Source organism: Dipodomys spectabilis, unplaced genomic scaffold, assembly GCF_019054845.1.
Source record: "Dipodomys spectabilis isolate Male_0828 unplaced genomic scaffold, ASM1905484v1 ptg000178l, whole genome shotgun sequence".
Classification (NCBI taxonomy): Eukaryota; Metazoa; Chordata; class Mammalia; order Rodentia; family Heteromyidae; genus Dipodomys; species Dipodomys spectabilis.
Window position 1 is genome coordinate 7,331,844 of NW_024870855.1, and position 23,608 is coordinate 7,355,451.

General features: G+C 47.5%; 2 protein-coding genes across 2 annotated transcripts; one reads left to right on the forward strand and one right to left on the reverse strand.

Annotated features, from left to right (window-relative positions):
* Window positions 1-2,828: 2,828 nt before the first annotated feature.
* On the forward strand, window positions 2,829-12,997 carry LOC122120893 (uridine phosphorylase 1-like). Its single transcript, XM_042695142.1, has 5 exons — window positions 2,829-3,017; window positions 5,911-6,025; window positions 10,820-11,029; window positions 11,308-11,454; window positions 12,472-12,997. The coding sequence occupies exons 1-4, from the start codon at window positions 2,889-2,891 to the stop codon at window positions 11,451-11,453; spliced, it is 600 nt and encodes a 199-aa protein (XP_042551076.1). The 5' UTR covers window positions 2,829-2,888; the 3' UTR covers window position 11,454; window positions 12,472-12,997.
* Window positions 12,998-16,228: 3,231 nt separating this feature from the next.
* LOC122120809 (ral guanine nucleotide dissociation stimulator-like) lies at window positions 16,229-22,102 on the reverse strand. The gene is made up of 11 exons (XM_042695030.1): window positions 22,035-22,102; window positions 20,364-20,916; window positions 20,042-20,260; window positions 19,665-19,768; window positions 19,176-19,236; window positions 18,475-18,543; window positions 17,981-18,064; window positions 17,494-17,526; window positions 17,082-17,203; window positions 16,794-16,889; window positions 16,229-16,484 (listed from the first exon to the last, which is right to left on the reverse strand). The coding sequence occupies exons 1-11, from the start codon at window positions 22,100-22,102 to the stop codon at window positions 16,229-16,231; spliced, it is 1,665 nt and encodes a 554-aa protein (XP_042550964.1).
* Window positions 22,103-23,608: the final 1,506 nt, after the last annotated feature.

Sequence of the window (23,608 nt, forward strand, 5' to 3'; positions counted from 1 at the left end):
TAAAGGTGAACACCAAAATTCCAGGTTTATGTATGAAGTGAACTTGGTATGGATACAATCAGCTATATATAGCAACTGTGTGTGGGTGATTTACCACTGTGATGTCAGTCCTGTGGTGAATCTTCTGAATTTGTGCTGGTTACCTGGGAACAGGGGCTGTCAGAAGAAAGTAGAGTTAAGAGGGAGGAGATGGGCTAGTGAAGACCTTGGCAGTATAGGAGTGTCTTATCACTGGGTTCTGATTGTGCCTCACAGGGAATATGGCTGCAGTAAAACCAGCCAGTAGCACCATGATCTATAAACCCATTTTCTTATTTCTAACAGCGACTGCCTCATTCAGCTTTCCAATCCAAACCTAGCAACCATGAAGGAAGATGTTCTCTACCATTTCAGCCTCAGCACCAGCACACACGACTTCCCAGCTATGTTTGGCGAAGTCAAGATAAAAGTCCAGGCTTTCATTCTGGCAATTTGCTGTACAGTAATCTCCTTTGTGGTATAGCCAGGCCTGCTCACAGATAGTAGAGAGGTGACAGGTGCATGCCATTATGTGTTTATCAAATTTTTACAAATGTCTAAGTATACGAAGTAGAGGAAACTACTTTAATATTGCTGCATTGACCTCGACTGATCTTTTACAACTTTAGTATATAATGGGAACTGTACAGATAGGAAACTTCTTGAATCAGGCCAAGAGACTTATACTGCAGGTCTGTTTACTTTGAGGCTCTCAGGAGAATTGTTTGAGACCAGGAGTTTGGAGCCAGCCTGGGTAACCTAGAGATACTGCCATCTGCCAAAACATGAATGAATAAGTAAAAATAAAATGCCAGGCATTGGTGGTTCATGCCTGTAATCCTAGCTACCTCAGGAAGCAGAGATCTGAGGACTGCAGAAAGTCATGAGACTTTTTATCTCCAAATAACCACCAGAAAACTGGAGATAGGTCTGTGTCTCAAAGTGTTATGGTTATAGACTTGAGTAAAACTGCTCAGGGATAGCACCCAGGCCCTGAGTTCAAGCCCCCCATGATCAACAAGAAAAATAAAATAGAGTAAGTTGCCTAATGCTTAATAGGGAGTAAGGGGATAACAAAATATTTCCAAGAGAAGCAGGGATAGTTATATAGGTAATTTATATTACAATGGTTTGTACTTTAAGATGCATATTAATACATTCTTAAGTTAATTGTCTCTCAGGGCTTATTTTGCCAAGGATAGGTGTCTACAAAATCTTAAATTCCTCAGTGTTGCGTTATCCTAATAGGCTTTAAAAATCTTCTTAAATGTATTTATTTCTTTGGAGGGAGCAGTTCTGTAGCTTGAATTCAGGGCCTTGTCCTCTTGCTTGTTTTGTCCACTCAAGGCTGAGACTCTACCATTTGAGCCACAGTTCCACTGATAGCATCTTACTGGAAAATTGGAGATGATAATAGTCTTACAGTCTTTTCTGCCTGCTCTGGCTTCACATTTCTATCATCAAGTGTCAGCCTCCTGAGTAGGAAGGATTACAGGTGTGAACCACCAGCACCTAGCTAAGTTGATTTTTACTTCACACTAAAGACTGTATGTATTTACAGGGTACAATGTGGTACTACAGTACAATTCTACAATGTATAATGATTGGATGAAGGTATTTAGCATCTCCATAACTTACTTTTATATTTCTTTGGTTTGGGAACATTCATGATCCTCTCTTCTAGCTACACTTAATTGTGGTTAGCCATAGATACCTTCCTGCTCACAAAGGACTTTGTAAATCTCTAGTTCTGGTGGGTAAAGCTGACTTAACACATGGAATTGCAAACTGGAAGAAAGTCAAGCTCCACCATCCAACCTAGAGCTGTGTACAAAGATGCTGAACCCAGGGCTAGGTATCTTTCAACATCCAGTACTGTTATTGGTTCAGTGTTGATGTCTAACTCTAGGGAATTTTCCAGGTGTCCTTTTTAGTGTTTTGTTTGTTTTCTGTTCAGTATTGGGGCTTGAACTGAAGGCTTTGTTCTCTGTTTTGCTGAAGGCTGGAGCTGTACCACTTAAGTCACAACTCTACTTCTGGCTCTTTGCTGGTTATAGAGTGTCTTGGATTTTCTGCCTAGGCTGGCTTCAAACTTCAATTCTCAGATCTCAGCCTCCTTGAGTAGCTAAGATTATAGGCATGAACCATTAGCATGTGGGTTCTGGGTCTTCTGTCATTAAATCATCTATCATGATTTATATTCCAGCTTACGGATATCTCATGTTTAAGGAATACACCATTTCTTTTATCTTCAGATTTCCTAAAACTAGTGCTCTCTTTTTCCATCACTATATATGTTTATATTTATGAATATATTTGTAATGTATATTATCTATACATTTATATATTTTTTTTCAAATGTTTTCTTGCATGAAACTTCACAAGTTAAGGATTTTACTTCTCTGAGTTTATACCCACAGTTGCCTAAACCTCCCCAACTATTTCTGACCATTGACTCTTTGGCACTCAGGAGGTAACTGGTAGTCCATTTTTCAGATGGTCTGTAGGACACTGGTTGTAGGAAGAGTGGAGGAGAGTGAAGAATTCCTAACCTCCAGCCCAGTCTCAGGCCTCCTGCAGTACCCCTCATGGAGTTTTGCATTGTTTTCTGAGTTACTCTCTCATGAGCAGTGAGATTCAGTGCTTCTGAATCTGGTCAGGCAATTCGTTAAAGCCAATTACCCTTCCTTCCTCCCTAGTACAGTAGGTGAGGCAGAACCAGGGAGCTTGCATTTTGACCAGGTTCCTGAATAACCCTGAAGTTCCTGGTGAGAAGGCTCGGCTTTGAACACCTGTGCTGGCAGCAGTGTGCTGAGGGCGTCCTTGTTCTCTGGTGGTAGTTTGTGTGCGTTGGTGGAAGCCCCTCTCGGATGAACACCTTCATCAGGTATGTGGCCACACAGCTGGGCCTTGACCGTCCGGGAGAAGAGTTTCCTAACATTTGTGCAGGGACCGACCGCTATGCCATGTACAAAGTTGGACCAGTGCTGTCTGTGAGCGTACCATCCACGCTTTTGGGCTGGGTCTCTAGGCTCTGGGGTCCTGCCTCCCCTCACCCTTACACACAGACTGCTGGCGCCCTATCACCTGCTGACTGTCAGTGGTGGGATCCTGGTGAGCCTGAAGCAGTGGGGATGAATGCGACCAGGGCTGTGACTTTAAGACTTTGTCTCCCAGAGCACCTAAGCACACAGATCCAAACACAATGCAGATACACACAGCTGTGCACATAGTGCGTGTGTGGCAGGGGCAGGCAGTGCAGGAGCCCAGCTTATGCGAGGAAACGGAGGAGGAGCTGCCTTGCATGGATCAGGGTGCAAGGGGAGCTAGGGTAGCAGGCCTCCGTCCTCTCTGCCATCCCACAATGAGTGACTTACTTCATAACAACTGTACACACAACTGTGTGTGTATGTGACAGTACTAGGTTTTGAACTTGGGGCCCATGTCCTTTAGCTTTTCTGCTCAAGGATGATACTCTCCCACTTGAGCCATAGCTCCACTCCTGGCTTTTTGGTGATTAACTGGAGAAAAGTTTTACAGAGCTTCCTGCCGACTGGCTTTGAATTGTGAGCTTCAGTTCTTAGCCTCTTGAGTAGCTGGTATTACAGGTATGAACTAGCAGTGCCCAGCTGAGCCAAATTCTTCATCTTCTTCTTCTTTTTTTTTTGCCAGTCCTGGGGCTTGAACTCAGGGTCTGGGCATTGTCCCTGAGCTGCTTTTGCCCAAGGCCAGCACTCTGCCACTTGAGCCACAGCACCACTTTTGACTTTTTCTGTTCATGTGGTACTAGGGAATCGAACCCAGGGCTTCATGCATGCTAGGCAAGCACTCTACTACTAAGCCATATTCCCAGCCCTGACTTCCTGCTTTTTTAAGTAGTTTATTGGAAATAAGCATCTTAATGGAGTTTCCTGCCTGGGCTGGCTTTGAAGCATGATCCTCAGATCTTACCCTCTTGAGTAGCTAGGCTTACAGGCGTGAGTCACTGGTGCCTGGCTGTAATTCTTGAAGGGTTCCTTTTCCCCTAGGGCTCTATTACATAGCCACTGGGATGGCAGGGGCATCCTGGGGGTGGGGGAAAGGTTTTGCAAGGTGGGAGAAAGGCTGTGCAGACACCTCAAAGAGAGAAAATGGCAGATGTGCATTCATAGTAAGTTGTCCGGTTGGTGTGAGCAGTGTCCAGCCAGCCACCTACTTTGGCAGAGACAGAGGGGCCAGGGATAAATCTGAGGAGATAAAAAATGACCAGTGTGGTGTGATGTCAGAAGGGGCTGTTTGTTACCCAGCAGGAGCTGCTGCGACCTTCCTACTGAGCTTCATTCAGTTCCCCAGTTCTGAGTCTTTTTTTTTTTTTTAAATTTTATTTTATTTGTGAACATACTGTACAGAGGGGTTACAATTACATGGGCAGGATAATGCGTACATTTCTTACCAAGCATTGCAGCCTCCTCCTTTGGTTTACCCTTCACATCCCTTCCCAGCCTCCCCCCTCCCCCCGAGTGCTGAGTCTTCAAAACTTTGTATGGAGGTCGTGTATAGGATGGATCTGAGGATTTTGAATCTCTCAAGTAGATAGTTTTAAATCTCCACTTTAAAGATCATCTTCTATTGCCACTGTGATAAGTTCATTCCATTGGCGTGCACTGCATAAAATATAAACAGAACACAGTAGTTGAAAGCCTCAGTCCAGAAGACCACGTGCACACTAAGACACATGCAGCAAAGTTTATTGTCAGACTGACCCTCTCTGGCTAGGACAGCACTCGTCCTTGAGCAAGGGGCTAGGAGGCTGAGGTGGGGAATTTTACTAGGGTTGGGGGTACTCTGTAGTCTGGTTTGTGTGGGATGTGGAGTTTGTGAGATGTGTGAGCAGGGGATTTTGTTTTTTTTGGGGGGGCTAAGGTTTATGGTTGCAGCGGCCCTGTGTCACCTGGTAAGGCCTGAGTCAGCTAACTTCAGGGAAGGGCCTGGGTCACCAGATTCAGGACAGGCCATACTTTATTTACATCAGGGCCTCTGATGGTGGAGTGGAGGCTCCTAAGGTGGAGGAGGTTAGGCTCACAGTAGTCACCTCAGCCCCTGTTATGCTCCAAGACTCCCTGTGAGTGAAAAACCCTATTTGTACTGTTTGTTTTTCCTATATGATATATAAACTAGGCACAGCAACAGCTGAACAAAAATAACCTATAATAGAGTAATTATAGCAATATACTGTAACCAAAATCATGTGAAGCCAGGCACAGTGGCTCAAGTCTGTATGCAGTCCTTACTTCTTGGAGATGGGTGAGTGATGGATCACAGTTCAAGTCCAGGCCAGCCCTGCTGACCTCCCTACCTCCAATTTGGAAGACTTCACCTCTACCAGTGACTTGAGTTTTATGGTGAGCACCTGGTCATCTCAGTGAAGCCAGGAAGCCCACATGGAGAATCACAGTCCAGGCTGGCTCAGGCATAAAGTGAGACCCTATAACCAGTGCACAAAAGACTAGTGGAGCGGCTCAAGTGGTAGAGGGCCTGCCTAGCAATGCAAGGCCCTGAGGTCCAACCCCAGTACTGCCCTCTCAAAATGTTATGTGAATGTGGCCTCAATTTTGATCTCTTGCTTTTCTGCAGAATATTTGGTCATACGGAACTGATCCTTCTTGTTGACTATGGGTAACTAAAAGAGCACAGAGTCTATCTTCTGAAAAAGGATGACATCTCTTTGGTTTTCTTTCTGTGATAGGGTCTCATTAAGTAGCCCAGGCTTGCCTTAGATTCACAATCCTCCTGCCTCTGCCCCCAGGGTGCTGGTATTACTGGTGTTTTGCATCTTGTGTGGCTAAGAAGAGACATGTGTATGCACTAAGGTACTGCCCTGGACTCAGCTTTGGCATTTTTCTCTGGTTTTAGCATGGCATGGGCATTCCATCCATCTCTATCATGCTACATGAGCTCATCAAGCTGCTGTACCATGCCAGGTGTTCCAATGTCACCATCATACGAATCGGCACTTCTGGGGGCATAGGTAAGGACTGTAGAGGGCCCAGAGCTCCTTGTAGTAGCACCACCATGGTGCAATGCTGGGTAGACCGTCTCCTACCTTGGCTTTGTTGAAGAAGAGCTTATTCATGGAGAGTGGAAAGGAAGCTTGTTCTATTGCAATGTCTACCCTGTCCTCCAGCTGGACCACAGAGATTGGTAGCAGAAAGGAGATACACCTTGCACACACAGAAGTATGTCCTCTGGGCTACTTGGGACCTTATTTGCCTGGTTCCCTTTTTTCTTTATTTTTTATTAGTATAAAGGTGATATCCAGAGAGGTTACAGTTTCTTAAGTTAGGTAATGAGTATATTTCTTTTGAATGATGTCACCCATTCCCTCACTCTCTCCATTTCCCCCTCCCATCCTCACCCACAAGTCATACTGTTCATTTTCCACAGTGTCGAGTGAGTACCACTGCTGCATTTGTTCACCCTTTGCCCCTAATCTGGTTCCCTTTTTCTTCTTTCTCCTGTCCTCCACTCATTCCCTGTTGTTCTTGGGGCCCATGATGAGAAAATCACAAAGCAACCTAAGAGGGAAAGACAGGAAGATACAAAACAAAGGGAAAGGTCCTTAAATGAGGCCCCCAAAACTTCCCAAGTAGGCACACTGGTAGCTCATGTCTGTAATCCTAGCAATTCAGGAGGCTGAGATCTGAGGACTGCAGTTTGAAGCCAGCTCAGGCAGGAAAGTCTGTGCAACTCTTATCTCCCATAAACTACTCAGAAAAATCCAGAAGTGGCATTGTGCCTCAAGTGGCAGAGCACTAGCCTTGAGCACAAAGAGACTCAGGGACGGCACCAGGATGTGACTTCAAGCCCCAGAACAGCAAAACAGCAGCAATAACCAAGAGGGTGAAAAATAATAGGATTTAATGAAAAAGAAAAATGCCAAAGATTGTGGAATTGTGCCTCTAATACTAATCACAGACCACAGACTGGGTAAATTTTATTTCGGTTGGTCATGGGGCTTGAACTCTGATAGAAGCTGACTTACTTTAGTCTAATCATACCATACCTCATATGATGTAGAGGTGGTATAGATTGTTATACTCTGTTCTTTAGGGAAAGACATTTTTTTGAAAAGAAAGTCTGTCCATGTACTATACAGATGCAGTTTCCTTAATAATCTTTTTTTTTTGGTTGGTTGTGGGGCTTGAACTCTGGGCTTTGGCGCTGTCGGTGTGCTCTTCAGCTCAAGGCGAGCGCTCTATCACTTGAGCCACAGTACCACTCCCGGTTTTCTAGTGGTTTATTGGAGATAAGAGTCTCACAGCCGTAACTGCCATGGCTGGCTTTCTACCATTATTCTCAGATCTCAGCCTCCTAAGTATCTAGGATTACAGGCGTGAGCCACCAGCACCCGGCAAGCCTTAATAATATTAATTCCACCTGTGACCCATTGAATTCTCATGTGAAACCTGGGAATTTACTTGGAATTTTTGTTTGTTTGCTTGCTATTGTTGAGGTAAGGTTTCAGTATGAGGCTCAGGCTGACCTTGACTCTGAGATCTAGAAGACCAGCTAGAAAATCCATCCTTCTTTTGTTCCTTTTTCTTTCCTTTTCTATGCTAGTACTAGGGCTTGAACTCAGGGCTTTGCTCTCAGGGCTTTTTCACTCAAGGCTTTTGCTCTACCACATGAGCTACACCTCCATGTCTGGCTGTTGACTGGGTAGTTGAAGAGAAGGGTCTTAATGAACTTTTCTGCCTAGACTGGCTTTGAACCAAGATCCTCAGATCTCAGCCTCATGAATAGCTAGGATTATAGCATGACCTACCAGGACCTGGCTAGCAGGTATTCTTCTACAAGAAGACTTGTAGAAGAACTCAGGGTCTTGCTGTGGCTAGGCAGGCACTCAACACATTTTTTGCTTTAGTAATTTTTCAGGTATGCACTTGAGCTTTTCTGCCCAGGTTGGCTTCAGTCCCCAGTCCTAGGAATCATCTTGCCCAACTTTTGACTGAGATGGACTCTTGATAACTTTTTATGTGAGTTGGCTTTGAACTAGGGCCTTCCTGAACTTTGCCTCTGAAGTAGCTGGGATAATAAGGCATGAGCCACCACTAATGGCTGTTCTTGAGTTTTTGTTCTGAGGGAAAAAATATATATATATTTTGGTCCGGTTGTGGGGCCTGAACTCTGGGCCTGAGCACTGTCCCTCAGCTCTTCAGCTCAAGGCTAGTGCCCTACCACTTAAGCCACAGCGCCACTTCCGGCTTTTTTTTTTCTTTTTGCTTATGTGGTGCTGAGGAATCGAACCCAGGGCCTCAGGCATGCAAGGCAAGTGCTCTACCACTGAGCCAACTTCCCAGCCCCTGAGGGTGTATTTTTTAATTGATGATCAGAAAGAATTTTGTAGAAGTCATGAAGCTTGAGTCTCTCTTTGAATCTCAAAACCCAGAATTGATGAACATCACTGAAAACAAAGTGTGACAGACATGGTGTCCTCACAAGCTATGACTGTTAGGGGATAAATAATAGCCTGGTATCTGAATATTATTGGCACCTGATCAGGAAGATCTTAGGGCTATAGATATCTGACAGATTTGACAACAGAAGCATCCCCACACAGCCAATGACGTCTTCTAGGGAAGTGTGCCCACAAAAGCTGACATTGGGGCCTGAAGCAGTGGCACATCCCAGACCCTATGAGTCCAAGGCACATCTGGCATGTTCTTCCAGAGCTCCATCCTCAGAGCTCAGAAGAATGGCTGAGCAGAGGCTCAGGCTGCCCAGTTTGGCCCAGAAAGGTGAGGACAAGGGGAAGTCAAGCTTGATGGAAAGTAGAAGGTCTTAGCAATCAGCTATGTTTTTTGTGTTTTGTGTAGTATTTGGAAATGTTTTAATGTGTCATGGGAAATAACTGGCAAATCTCCCAGCTGACTAGGAAAAGGTTTCTTGATTTATATCTCCTCCCATCATGACATTAAAATGAATATTTAGCAGTGGATGCTGGTGGCTCATGCCCATAATTCTAGTGACTCAGAAAGCTGAGATCTTGAGGATCACCATTTTATGCCAGCTTGGATAGAAATCTCTGCAAGACTCTTACTTCCAATTAATGAGCAAAAAGCTGGAAGTGTGGGTGTGGTTCAAGGGATAGAGTACCAATTTTGAGTGAAAAAGCAAAGTGAGAGCTTGAAGCATTGAGTTCAAGTCCCAGATGAGCACAAAACATATAAACACAAAAATAATACATGAAAGAACTGTATTTGAATTGCTATAAAAATACTGAAGTCTGCCTGGCTTGTAAATAATAGACATTTATTTCTCAATTCTGGAGTTTGGAAGTCCAAGATGAAGACCGTAGGTGAGTCAGATCTGATGAAGACCCAGTTCGTTCTTTATGGAATTTTCACTGCTATGACCACACAAGTGGAGGGACACATCAGGGCTGAGTACTCTTGTTTTCATTTTGCTTTGTGTCAGTTCTAGGGTTTGAACTTAGAGCCTTGAACTTTCACTCTGCTTTATTTTGAACCCATGCTGAGTTGGCACTCTACCACTTGAGCAATGCATCCAGTTTGCCTTCTTCCTGGTTCATTGGAGATAGAATCTCTCAGATGTTCCTTCCTAGGCTGGTTTTTGTTTTTGTTTTTTTTGGTTGGTTGTGGGGCTTGAACTCTGGGCCTGGGCACTGTCCCTCACCTCTTCGGCTCAAGGCTAGCGCTCTACCACTTAAGCCACAGCACCACTTCCGGTTTTTTCTGCTTATGTGGTGCTGAGGAATCGAACCCAGGGCCTCATCAATGCAAGGCAAGCACTCTACCACTGAGCTACTTTTCCAGCTCCTAGGCTGGTTTTGAACTGCACTTCTCAGGTCTTAGTCTCCTGAATAGCTAGGAGTACAGATGTGAGCCACTGATGACCCGCTTTGAGTTCTTTTTCTGTAAGGGCATCAATCCTATTCATGAGGACTCAAATTTCTGGGACCTACCCATGTCCAGAAACTGCAAAAGCCATCCTTGCCTTGGGGGCTGGGTAGGATTTGCAAGTACAAGTTGGAATGTGGGGAGACATACATTCAGTCGCTACAACAGTGGTTAGGTTCCATTAAAGTGACTACAAACAAAGTAAGGAGTGGAATAACATGCTTATAAACATGAAAATAGTTCACAAGGGTTTGCTCAAAACTGGAGACACAATAGGACTTAATGATGCACCAGTCCTAGAAGAAAAGCAGGTTGGTCAGAAGTTGGTAAACCGTGAAGTTAGCTTTAGGATGCCTAGGGTTTATTATACTGTGCTTAAACACTAACACAATAAAGAACTAAAGCAAGAATGAACAAAGTAGTGATGCTCACATTCATGATGGAATGCCAGGCCATGGAGAAAATAGTAAGGGCCAGAAGACACACCTTTGAGAGGGGCTGTAGAGATTCCTGGGCATTTCCAACACTCTTGGTGCTTTTGTACGTTGTCTTCAGTGTTTGCATGTGAATTAATAATTAAGAGAAGCATTCATTCCACCATTTACCTTGGTGGTGGTACTGGGGCTTGAACTCAGGGCCTTGAGCTCTTACTTGGCATTTTTGCTCCAGGATAACAATCTACCACTTGAATCTCACATCTAGTTCCAGTTTTTGCTGGTTAGTTGGAGCCAAGAGTCTCAGCTTTGTCTGTCCCAGCTGGCTTTGCACTATGATCTTCATATCTCATTCTCCAGAGTCGTAAGAACAGTCAAGGTGCACATGGATTATAGTGTTTTCTCCCTGAGCTGTGCTGTGCACTGCCTGGGGCTCTGGCACAACGGTGACATCTGCTTCTTCCTCAGGTCTGGAGCCTGGCTCAGTAGTCATCACCCGGCAGGCAGTGGATGCCTGCTTCAAGCCAGAGTTTGAGCAGCTTGTCCTGGGGAAACGGGTGGTTCGAAGTACTGATCTGGATGAGCAGCTGGTGCAGGAGCTAATGAAGTGCTCTGCGGACCTGAGCGAGTTCACCACTGTGGTGGGAAACACCATGTGCACCTTGGACTTCTACGAAGGTGGGGGGGGGGGGGGAAGCCTGAGTGAACCTTTAGACCCAGGATCCCTGCCCTACTCTGATCCCGCTTCACATGTTCTCTGGGCTGGGGTGTCTGCACCTTGTCTGTCACCCAATCTCAGCATTTCATGGTGGCTATAACAGTGGCTCTGAAGCATGCACGGCACTTGGGAGCAGGCAGGACCTGTGTGGACTTCCCCTGCTTCCATGCTGGGTGTGAGTATAGCACCACCATGTGGTAGCAGCTGACAATACAGAGTCCCTGTGTCTGTGCTGCAGGGCAAGGCCGCCTGGATGGTGCCCTCTGCTCCTACACAGAAAAGGACAAGCAGGCCTATCTTCGAGCTGCCCATGCTGCTGGCATTCGAAACATCGAGATGGAATCTTCAGTGTTTGCAGCCATGTGCAGTATGTGTGGCCTCTGAGGTAAGTGGGCACAGGATAGCCTCGGGGCCTCCTTCTGCCATCTCTGCTCTGCAGGGCAATCCTGAAATCCAGGGTCCCTCCCCCTGCCCCAGCCCAAGATGTTTCTGGCTCTTATCGACTTTGACTTACAAGTCAGTATCTGACCGAGCCCTTGTGGACAACGTCCTGTGATTGTGACAGGACAAAGACTTCCCATAGTACAGAGAAGGTGAGTCCTGAAGAAGATCCATAAGCTCAGATACAGGCTTGCTGGCTAATAAGGTTCCTTGAGCCTTGGCTTTAAATGCTCTCTGGCCTTTTGAATGTGGAGGTCTTCAATGCAGCTGTCCCTCCTGCATCAAATCACTTTAGCAACCTGTAGCCTTCCAGGCTGTTCAGGACAGCTGGGAGCTGGCCCTGGAATCAACTTGGAAATTTGTTCCTTTTTTGGGGGTGGACTAGGGTGTAAAATCACAGTTTCATGCCTTCCTTTGCCAAGAAGGTGATCTACCAAGTGAGCCATGCTTCCAGTCCTTTTTATTGTTTTACATATATCTCAGATAGGGTCTGGAGTTGTTTTTCCAGGCCAATTTGCATTGTAATCTTCCATCTTTCTTTTAACTGTGATTATCCCAGCGAAACACCACAACCTGTTTGTTGAGATAGGATCTTGTCATTTACTCCATTGGCTTTGCACCAGTTTTATCCTCATGTCCATCTCCCAGGTGGCTAGGATTATAGGCATAAGCCATTGCATCTGGCCTAGTAGGACTTTTCTTTTGGAACGAAGGAAAGCGATGGGTAAGACATAGGGCAAGGTGATTTGTGCAAGGGCAGAGCTTCTAGCGTTCCTGAGCTGGCTGGAGTGCCTTTCCCTGCCTGCTTCATCCACCCATCTTCTGCTGGGTTAGTGTGAGCACAGAAGACTTCCCTAGGGGACACTCAGGCTGAGGCTCACAGCTCCCTGCTCTGTCTGATTCATGTGAATGAAGCTAGGGATCTGGGACTTGGTGTTGACATGGCCTTTGCTTCTGGCAGCTGCTGTGGTGTGTGTCACCCTCCTGGACCACCTGCAGGGGGACCAGATCAGCAGCCCCCACGAAGTGCTTGCTGAGTACCAACAGAGGCCACAAAGACTGGTGAGCTACTTCATCAAGAAGAGTCTGAGGAAAGCCTGAGGCCCAGCTCTGCTTCCCAGAGACAAGCTGTTGCCAGGGCTGTCCATTAAAACTGGTGTGCAAAGTCCCCTTTTGTGTGATTTGGAGTGTGGGCTCGTGGCCCATGCCTGCAATCCTAGCTACCCAGGAGGCCAAGAGTACATTCTACCCACAGAGCAGGGATCAAATACCCTACTCAACACTACCAAGCTTCTTGAAGACAGGGTCTCACTAAATTTTTTTTCCAGGCTCCTCTGAAAGTGAGGGATCCTTCAGGTTCTCTAACCCCTCAGTCACTGGTTTTAAATTGCTGCCTGGGTACATGCGATTACATGAATGTGTTCAATTTCTATTTCATATCCTAATTTGATTAATTTTGAAGAAATAATAAAATAATTTGTATGTCAGATGGATGGCTTCATGTGTTCATCTATTCTCCAGTGATGGCTTACTATTTAGCAAGGTTACATTAGATGCTATGCTTGAACAGGATGAGATTTCATGTCACTAACTTTCCTTCAGATCAGTCCCATTTAGTTTGGAATCTTCCAATGAAATAGGAGACGGTGCTACTCAAATTTAGTTTGAGCCTGGTGCCAGTGGCTCACACCTGTAACGCTAGCATCTCAGGAGGCTGAGTTTGGTTTCCAGCCAGCCTGAGCAGGATGAGGTGAGACTTGCCGCCAGTTAGCCACCAAGGAAGCTGGAACTTGAGCATTTCACGTGGTAGAGCACTAGCCTTGAGCCTAAAAGCTAAGGCCTAAAAGCACATAGGCCCTGAGTTCAAGCCTCAGGACCAACATACACACACAAAAAAAACCCTGAAACAAACAAAACGTTTCACTACATGCTTGAGTTTCTGTTATGTTAATCTGGCTCATTGTGCATGCATCTTATAATGATTTACTCATAATGTGAGAACAAGGATACTGTGGAGAGCTGAGATCCTCAGGGCTTCAGGATGCTATATGCCAGTTTATAGTAAGACCCTCAGCCTTTGCAACACTGGCCTCCTGGGCCTGAAAACTGCCATCTCCTGCCAAAACACTTCAGCTCATGGCAACCTGTGTGAGCTGGCACAGGCACAACTTTCTCCTTAGCAAGATGGAATACCAATGTCCACTTCACCAGACTGTAGGGAAGACTTTAGGGAAGGTATAAAGGACTTGGTAGAGATCATGACCCACAGTAGCTTCTCAACAGATACCTAGATGAAGATACAGCCATGTTGGCATCCTGGCCTGGTTGTGGTCTCCTTAATCAGAAGGCTTTGCTACATGTTTTCCCCTTTATTTGCCAATATCTCCTGGATCTTTAATTTCTACAGATAAGACTATGAAGGGAATGCTACTTCTTATCTCCCACAGCAAACAATTCAAACCAAAAGCCGGTGGCTTTATATGCTATGTATTTTCACATACTTTTGCAAGAGGAAAAGGGTCTTAAGTCAAATCAATTCCTCTCATGAGCAAACTAATATGTGGAGTTGAGGAACTCTTTTCTCCTACACCTAGACTCTCAATCAAAAATGAAGTATGACCTGAATATCTGTAACTCAAGAATGGTTCATTGGTAGGTAAGGGTCTAGATGACACTGTCTTAATAAACATAATTGCAGTGGTGCAGAATCAAAGACTGGTCAGAATTTGTCTTTCTTGTGATTTGATTGCTTTCCCCTTTAAACACTAGGTCATTTTAGCTCTTGTGGACAATTTGCATACATCGACACTCATAACAAGACACTGTCTGCAATGAGGATACAGGCAGAACTTAAATGAGTTTCTTTCCTACCAGTATCTTTTTGGAAAGAAATGACAGAGGGAGGATGTGTTCCTTGATCAGGTAAGAGGAGGGACTAATGTTGTAAAGTGAAACCACTTGGCAAGATGCAGAGAAGCCACATTTTGAGAGGCCAAATTGGGAGTCTTCATTAAAAAGTTGGCATCTGCAGGCAGACTCCTGTCACAAAGACTTGCAGTCCTGTGAATACACTTCACACTGTTAGAAAACTAAGTCGGGAGACCAGAGAAGAAATAAAGAGCAGAAAAACCATACCAACAACCCATATGAACCACAATGGAGGCCATGTTGATCAGAGGAGAGTCAGGATGTGGACACAGCACACGAGGCCTGGCTTAAAGGCTTCTGAGCTGTCTGCCCTAAAATAGTGTCACGTCAGGGGACAGGGCACAGGAAAGTTCAGAGCACGGTCCAGTAACACATCATCCAAGTCCCTACCCCTGCCTCTCCCAATTCAGGCATGCCCAGCACCTGGGGGGGGGGGGGGAGTGGGAATTCCTCTTCCTTCACCTGGAAGTCAAGATGGCCCCAGTTAAACCCAGTATGCTATCCACTATGTGGCCATGATGGCACTGGTTAGACCCAGCATCCCTACTTCACTAAGATGTCAGAGATTGAGAGAATTGCAGTTTTGACTCCAGCCTGGGGAATCAATTCTGGGGCTCTTGTTTTCACACGGTTTTAAACACAAAGGGGGTCAGGTGGAGGTGGACTGACCCGCTGGGCAAACTCAGTGATGCTGAACACTATCTTTAAAAGCTGGAGTTTATTGGGTGGACAGACTGGTGCTAACTCAACTTGGGAGTGAGCAGCCCCAAACTCAGGTAGCTCAATGTTTATAAAGGCAAAACATGCATTCTGTTAAGAGTAGGTGCAAGCAAGCTGGTGTAGAGAAGTGAACCTTAGCAGTTATTTTGCAAGTGCATAAACCACAAACATTTCTGTAACAATTAAAACCACAAAAACCTGGGTAACAATCTCGTGACCTCTACAGGACATGTTCTATGAAGGATTCTAGGTGCACAGCCCCTAAGTTCCTTGCTGGTCATGTTTGTCTGCTTGGCCTGCTGGGCATTTTGTCCACTGAAACTTGGGGATAGTGAAGGAAAAATAAAGGTGAAATGCTCTTGCCATGGCTGCTATCTTCAACTGTCTAATGGAACAAAGCTGACAAGTCTTCTTCCAGTAACTGGAATAAGTGCCCAGGAGGGCAACTATAGAATTATTTGATCTCAGTGAAATGATGGGTGAAGAGGATTTATATTACCTAGGGCTCTGGCATTTGACTGATTATGTTCTGTGATGTCACGTCATTTCCATGTTTCCCTTCCTCAGTGTACTTAGGGATTTAGGCAGGTACTTGCTTTGGAAGAACTGTGATTTTGGTGTGACTGTGTTTAGCTCTTTTTGCAGCTCAGGGTCTCCCTCCCTGGAGCACTGCCCTGGGTCTGGTGTGGCCTCACTTTGATTTTCCTCCAGGGTCCTGCAGTTGTGCATGGTGACTCCAGTCCCTCCCAGCACATTGAGAGTGGATTCCCTGCCTGCACAGAAGCCAAGATCAAGGCTGTTGCACAGGAGACGTTTCAACACTCAGATTTCAAGGCTTGTGGAATGGGCCGTGAGAACACTTCCAAACCTAGCCCCGAGCGGGACCTGTTCTTCCTCATTCTGCAAAAAATGACCTCCAAGCCTGAAAAGATTTCATCTTCAAGTAGGATATGTGGAAGTCTCTGCCATTAACTAAGGCAAAGAAAGAAAAGCACTCACAAAAACCATGTTATTGCTGAGAAATTATATAAACAGACTATTAGTGTTTCAATTTAATCTTTTACTGGAAATCAGCCAAAATTGTGGCTGATGAAAGGGCAGCCTAGGATAGAGCCCCATGCCCAGCTCTCCGGGAGATCTGGGGGCTCAGGAAAGGCAAGATGCCCAAATCTTCTCTCCTCCTTGTGCAAGTGTGCACAAGGCTTGGGTGAGCAGCCCCAGTGCACGCTGGGTGTATGGCTGCCAATCCCACTGCTGAGCTGCTCACAGGTCTCCAACTGGGAGCTGCTGCTATTGCTGCTGGGCTCTCTGCTTGAGGCCTGGGAACTGAATGGAGGGACTGCCTTAATTCCAGGGCTTCTCTGAGCACACAGGGCTGTCCACACCCACTGCCCCTAGGCCTGAGGCGGCCTTCCTTATTCTGCTCACATCCAAGTAGCCATTTGCCCAATCTTCTGAGTGAGGTCCACCATGGGACCCCAATGAAGAAAGTGAGGTGGGCAGAGCTCAGGCCACACCAGCCAGACACAAGGGGCTGTATGGCAGGAGGTGGGAGGGCAGCCCCAGCTCATTGGGCTGCCTGTCCCACCACCCAGTCCCTGGGGAGTCCCTGGCCCTGCAAGCCTATGTACTTACTTTCCTGAGCGCTTCCTCAGGGGAGGGCTCCTCTTGTTGTTCCTGCTCAGGACAAGTACCCGGCGGGGAGGCTCCAGCTCCCTGGATAGCTTGGAGCTAAGACAAGAAGTAGCTGGTTGGACAGCAGGCTCCACCCTGGGGGTTCCCTTCCAGGGGCCCTGGGGACTCAGGAGCTCATACACCCTTCCTTCAACAGGTCTGGTGGGAGGCTGACTCAGACAACAGGCTCTCATGGACTGGTGCTGGGGATTCCCATGTTTGTTGCCCCCACTGCCTACCCCAGCTCACCTTTCCAACTCATTTAGGCGGTTCATGTTGTTAAACCAAGATACGAAGTTCATGTCAGGAACCACCTGGAGCTCCTGACATGAGCCCTGTAGTTCCTTCATTAGTGCCATCACCTTGAATTCCTGGTTGAGAGAAAGGACACAGTGGTGATGGACCTGGACCAGGGCAAGGTAGGCCAGGCAGCTGACTTCGGGTCTTCACTTGGCTTCACTCTTGTCTCTCCCCAACACACTCGCCTTTCTCTACTGAGATCCAGTGCCCAACCCCAGCACGCTGTCCTAGATCCCCAGCTCAAGGCCCCATCTCCTGACCTCTGGAGGACAAGCGATGTGACCATCCACATCAGAGGGAAGGAAGGACCTAAGGGACCCGCACAGCTGGCTGCCTGCAGAGGAAGGTGTCATTTTCTCACCTCTCGTCTTCTTTTTACGTTCAGCCAGGAGCCCTGCAAAGCAAAGAATATGTGCTAAGAAAATGCTGTTTCCACTTGGCGCCCTACTAAGTCCTTCCAGCAGAGGGCAGGCTGGGTGCACAGCTGGACTAGGATTGCTCTCAGTTTAGGGCAGGGAGGCCTAGGTCCTGAGGACAGGGAGCTCACTGCTCAACTCTCTGTGCACATGGCAGAGACTTGAGGCTTCTAGTGACAAGGCCATGCTATTCCCACATGCTATGTCAGCTTGAGCACCTGCTGTCACACTGCCACCCTCACTGACCTCCCTCTGAGACATGGCCAAATGTCATCAGCAGCACTGAGGTCTGGGGGCATAGGGCATCAGAAGTAGCATTGCTGTGGGACTCTGGGGCTGGGGAGGACACGGGCTCTTGCTGGAGGTCAAGGGGCAGCATGAGGCTCTTTGTCCCCACTCTGCTTTCCCAGGGCTGGGCCCCTGTTCACTCACATCTTTTGAATGTTTGTCTTTGTGCAGTGAGGCCAGGTGAGTGAGGATGGTGCCCAGGTAAGGGACTGTGCCCTCGGGATACTCCTGTGGCATTGGGTGGAAAAAGATCAGAAGGGTCTTCTTAAGCTTCTCCCAAGAAACCCAGACTTAACCCAGCCCCGTGAAGCCATCTGCCTAGCAGAACTTGGAGAAGACAGACAGGTTCACTCCTCAATGGTCCACCCTCTACCCCATACCAAAGACACAGGCCTGAGTGGGGAAATCCATCTGGCCTGGTCCCCTCCAGGGCTGACACTTGACACCCATGCAAGGTCTGTGGCCCTGCCCTTCACCTGATCCTGTGCTCTTGCATTCCTTACTGTGGTGGCTGCAATGCATTCCTGCAACATGCCATCTGGGGCAATAAGGGAGTGGGCCAACTGGTCGGTTGTGTTGGGGGAAGCCCCTCAACTCCTTCTAGGAAGCCCCTGGTCTCAGGCTCGCACACTACTCACCAGTTGCTGAGGCTTCCTGAGGCCTCTCTTGAGTTTCTTCCAGAGGGTCATGTGTTTGGTCTCTTGCCTCTGGCAGCATTGAGCATGGGAGTAAAAAGCTTTCATTCTCTAACCATTCAATCTTCCAGAGTCCCTTCTTTCCATGGGGTGTGACAGCTTTGGCTTGGGCCTTTAGATCTCAGGCTCCTTGTGACCATCAGCACTGTAGCCCTGGGCAGGCTAGAGAGCCTGGCAGGGCCTGTCTCCAGGGTGGATGTGGACATTTGCGTGCCCTAAAAGATGTTTCTGTGGCTGCCTGGTCTGGAGGAACCCGCTGACCCACGTGACTGGCAAGGCTTCCCTCCTGGGATGGGAAGGCCACACAGAAACCAAGCCAGGGCCTGGCTTGGCGGTGCCAGGCAGGCAGGTTGTAGAGAGGCAGCCTCATCACAGGCCACACTCAGGAGGAAGCTTGACAGGAAAGTGGACATCCCCAATCCTACCACTTCCTCCAACCTCCTCAGGCACCCAGCTTGCCTCCTCTTCCACTCACTCCATTGGGTCCCCAGGGGCCTCCTGTTCCCCATACAATCTATCCTATCCCCAAGCCCATGATGGATGCTTCTAGACAAGCTCTGTTGGATACTCTCCTAGAATTCCATCAGAAAGCAAATCCTCGCCCTCCCTCCCTGGACCAAAAGTTATTCCGGGGCTCATACCACCTTGTACACCTGCTCGTGGCAATACATCTTCTTCAGCTCCTGGAACGTCTTTAGACTCTCCCTGGAGGAGGGGCAGAGACAAGGTGACAGATGGGAGAGGGCGAGAGAGGGGAGGAGTGTGAATGCATTGCCCATTTGGGGGCAGGACTTCATCCTAATGGGAACAGAGCTGTGCAAGGAGATCCACTGTGATCCTAAGGTCACATGGTTTGGAGCCAAGTCTTGAGGGGAAACCTCCAGTTTCACCCCAATTTCCAGTGTGGTTTTGTTTGGAAGAGCACTGCATAGACAGATGTGGGTTTGTTGTGTCCGAAGGAAAAAGTATGGCACAAAAGGAATCCCAACCACACAGGCAAATCCTAAGCAAGGTCATAGGTGTCTGAGTTGGGCAGAGCCGCAGTCCCTGCCATGGGGAATTGCCACTGGGCTCCCAGATGAGGGACGCTAGGCCGAGGAAGCAAGGGTTGCCCAGGAGAAAGGTGCACCCACCTGCCAACCAACCCCCACGTCTTCTTCAGGCCTTGGAGCTGGCTGCTCTGCAGAGCACACGTGATGGAGACGAGGGTGCAGCTGTTCTTCAGAAGGTGGCACTCCTACGGGTGAGGAAGGGGTGAGGTGAGCTGTGGAGGGAGCTCCTTGTGATCCTGCTTTGGCCCTGGGGCTGAGCCTTTGTTCCTGGGCTGAATGCGGAGAGCATAGGGGAGAGGGTGGAATGGCAGTGGAAGCAGAGCAGGAGTGCACACAGTGCAAGCCAGGGCAGAGCACAAGGAGGGCTTGAGGGTTCAGGCAGTGGCTGTGAGTGGGCAGGCAGCACCTGGTGAGTGTGGGAAAGAGCAGAAGGGTATGGGGCCGCCTCCTGCGCATACCAAAGCTACGTCTATCCAGTGCTCCAACACCTGGGCCCTCTCTGCTGCCTCTGTGCTGTGGTCCCCGAGGCATGTGCTGATCACACAGGTGTGCAATTTTTCACAGTGCTCCAGGATGGCCAGCACAGTGGGTGCCAGGTGCTCCAGACCCTCCTCCTGGTCCGGTTGATAATATATATAGCTCAAGCATTGCTCAGGGATCAGCCCTTTGAACAGCTTCTGCAGAGAGGAAACAAAGGGTCAGCGTGACTCTGCCCTGAGGCAGGTGTGGCAGTAGAGGTGCAAAGGAAAGCCCGCATGCCCGCCCTGCCAAGCTACTCACCACCGCCATGAGGGACAACTGCTTCACCTTCAGGTCGGGCAACCGCTCTAGCATGTGAGCTGTTTCCTTTTTATGGTCTGACTCCCTGGAGGAAATCTGCACATCCCCCATGTCAAAACACTGCCAGGGATCTGAGTCACTATCTGATTCAGCTGGCCTGTCTTCCTTGCAAGCAGGCTCTTGCTTGGCAACACCATTTGTCAGAACACCATTGGTGTCTTCAGCTACTTCATGGAGATCAGCTACTTCGTGCAAATGAGTAACTGGATCAGAGTCCCCTCCTAAGCCTGCGTCAGCGTCCAGCTGTGCAGATGGGACGGGTGCTACATCCGGGTTGGGCGGCAGAGGCTCCTGTGCGGGTGGCTCTGGCTGCTCAGCAACAGGCTCAAGGCAGCCAGCCTCTCCAGCAAGCGGGCAAGATTCCACTTGCTCCCCAGGTATAAGGAGAGTAGACTCCCATCTTTCCTCTCCTGCAGCCTCTAGCTCTGGCCCTGAGCTGTTCCCTGCAGTGGGCTTTGAGGCCTCTGGTTGAACTGCAGATGCTTCTCCTTGGCTAGGTGGAAGAAGTGGGTCAGCCTGGCTTTCAGACAGAGAATAAACTGCCAACCAGTTGTCCTTGTCTAGGCCACTTATTCCTGCAGTGGGAGCCTCCTGGAGGAGGATACTAAGTTCAAGGCTAGTCTGAGCTAGGCAAGAGATTCTGCTTCAATCCATGTAAGACAACAATGAACAAAAGAAACAAAAAGGAAATGCAAGATCTGAGCTTCACATGGGGGTGGGAATTTCACAAGTGTAGACACAGATGAGGTCTTCTCTATCTGGAAGCCTACGCATGAGACTCCAATGTTCAACACACCTATTGAGAGGTACACACATGACCTCACATACATTCATGGACACAACACGGATACACATTCATCCACAAAGACACAGTGGCACACCTCTCTGTTCATCCATGTATGTCCTCAAATGCATGCATTGGAGCGAGATGGTGAATTCAACTCTGCCGCCTGCCACAATGTTTGTGTGCTAATGAGAGGATGGGTGAAAGGTGGGACGCTGAAAAGAATGGGCTGTTTGTTCAATGTCCAACAGGATTTGAGGCCAATCTCTGGGCTCATTCGTTGAGGGGTGAGGACATGGAGAGGTAGTGATTTCTGCACCATGTTCACTGAGGAAGAAGTGGAAAGGGCACTCAGGATCAGGCTACTGGCAGGAAATGAGTGCTACTGAGCTCCTAGGGCTGAGATTATTCTGGGGCCATGGAGCATGTGGAGAGTAGTTAGAGAGGGGCTGAAGCTTGGATGTGGAGTTTGTTGGTGTGGAGACATATGGAGATGGGAGGCCTTCACTTTTCAAGCCACAGGGAAGTGGACAGGAAGCGCCTCCACCAAGGGGAATCCTGGCAGGGGAGGGAAACCCTTGGCGTCCTTCTATAGATTCCTAGGTGCGCCCTGCCCAGTCTGCTACCTCTCCTTGGTGCTATTGTCTACCTAGCTCAAGATGTCACAGTCAGCTCTGAGGATGGTAATTTATACTCATTGGTATTGTTCACACATGTAGGCCAAGAAGACTGGCTTCAGCCCAACTTAAGAGTCATGTGCGGGCTTTTTCACAGGACATGGAGGCCAGAGTTTCCTGCCAGAGTTTTCGGCCACCCAGCAGAAGCACCTGAGGAAACCCTCCAACACGGTGTCTGCCACCACCGCCAGGACCATGCTACTGATCCTGCTGACCATGGCGCCAATCCTGCCCTCTATTCTGATGTCACAATGCCTGGCTCCCTGCCTGCTCTGAGGAAGTGACCACTGTGTAAGGGCTGCAGGTAGAATCCCGGCCTATGACAAATGATGTGATGCACTTGTTCTTATTATTTTATACTACTATAGACTCAATCTTTTTAAATTTCCCAAAGCTAGTATACCAATGACAATGCTCCACCTCCCAGGCCGGTGGGGAAGAACTAAGGGAACCAGGAGTGTGGCACAATCAATTCAGCTCCACCATGGGAAGTACTTGCCTTGCCCCACCTCCAGGGCCCCATTCCCAAATCTCACTCCCACAGCTGGCAGCAGCATACTCATCCTCTCTCTCTTTTTTTTTATTGTGAAAATACTGTACAGAGGGGTTACAATTACATGGGCAAGATAATGAGTACATTTCTTATCAAGCATTGTAGCCTCCTCCTTTGTTTCCCCTTCCCATCCCTTCCCATCCTCCCCCTGCCCCCCCCAATCCTCCCTGCCCCCCCCACCAAAGTTGTAAAGTTCGTTTTTGACATAACGACTTGTACTTCTCATTGTTGCGATGGGTCCACCTATATCCCTATTTAAACGACTTGGTTTTCCCCTTCCCCTCCACAAATTATACCGACATCAAATACAGTGAAAGCACGGGTTATGCTGTGGGGGAGGTACACACTTAATCCAGAAATTTATTACTCAATTCAAAACCTCTTAGACTTAAATTTCTTAATAGCCGTACTACCTCTTTATACTTATACAATATTTTAAGTAGTTTTATTTTTAAGTTTTTCACATCTCCTTTATATCCCTCCCCTTTTCTCATTATATCCACAATCATCTCTGAATATTTCATTTTCAAATATGTATAATTTTTAAGCATTGCTATGTTTAATTTTTAATTTTTACTTGTCTATTTTTTTGGGTCTCTTTTTTCCCCCTTTCTCTTTCTTCTTTTTTTTCCCTCTCTCTCTTCTTTCATCCTATCCAACGTATTTCCTGCTTTGAGAGTAGGACTTAGTTAACTCTCCCTGTGCCTTCCCATATTTCTCTACTCCTATTTTTACCCACACCTCTCCCTAAACCTAATAATTTCTGGTTTGCCAAATTCTTCTTTGCCCATTCTTCGTAGCCCATTAATATATAGTTGTTTGATGTTGAATAGATGTATCTGTCGAACTAGACTGTATCTGCAGACTATTGACTGTGCAAATACAGACTTTGGTTGATGCTTGCCTTAGGATAGTGTTCTAGCGCAAAACTGGTGTTATTTTCATCCCAAATGGGCAGAGTAAGCCAGAAAAACACAAGGAAAATGGCAAGTCCGGGTATCTCAACTCCCACTCATGATAATCAGGGGACAGAACAGATAATGAATAATCCAGAGGAGAGTTCCCAAATAGCTCTATAAACACTGCTGGCAAACATGGTAAATGAAAAGATTGAAAACATACAAAGGACTCTGTATGAGCGTGATAGGGAGAGAGAGGAGGCAAACCAAAG

Coding starts and splice junctions, on each gene's coding strand:
- LOC122120893 (XM_042695142.1), top strand. CDS start 2,889: ATGAACACCTTCATCAGGTATGTGGCCACACAGCTGGGCCTTGACCGT. Junction 3,018..5,910: donor GACCAGTGCTGTCTGTGAGC/GTACCATCCACG, acceptor CTCTGGTTTTAG/CATGGCATGGGCATTCCATC. Junction 6,026..10,819: donor CGGCACTTCTGGGGGCATAG/GTAAGGACTGTA, acceptor CTTCTTCCTCAG/GTCTGGAGCCTGGCTCAGTA.
- LOC122120809 (XM_042695030.1), bottom strand. CDS start 22,102: ATGGTCAGCAGGATCAGTAGCATGGTCCTGGCGGTGGTGGCAGACACC. Junction 19,769..20,041: donor ACTGGATAGACGTAGCTTTG/GTATGCGCAGGA, acceptor CCTCACCCGTAG/GAGTGCCACCTTCTGAAGAA. Junction 16,485..16,793: donor CTGAGGAAGCGCTCAGGAAA/GTAAGTACATAG, acceptor CCCTCCATTCAG/TTCCCAGGCCTCAAGCAGAG.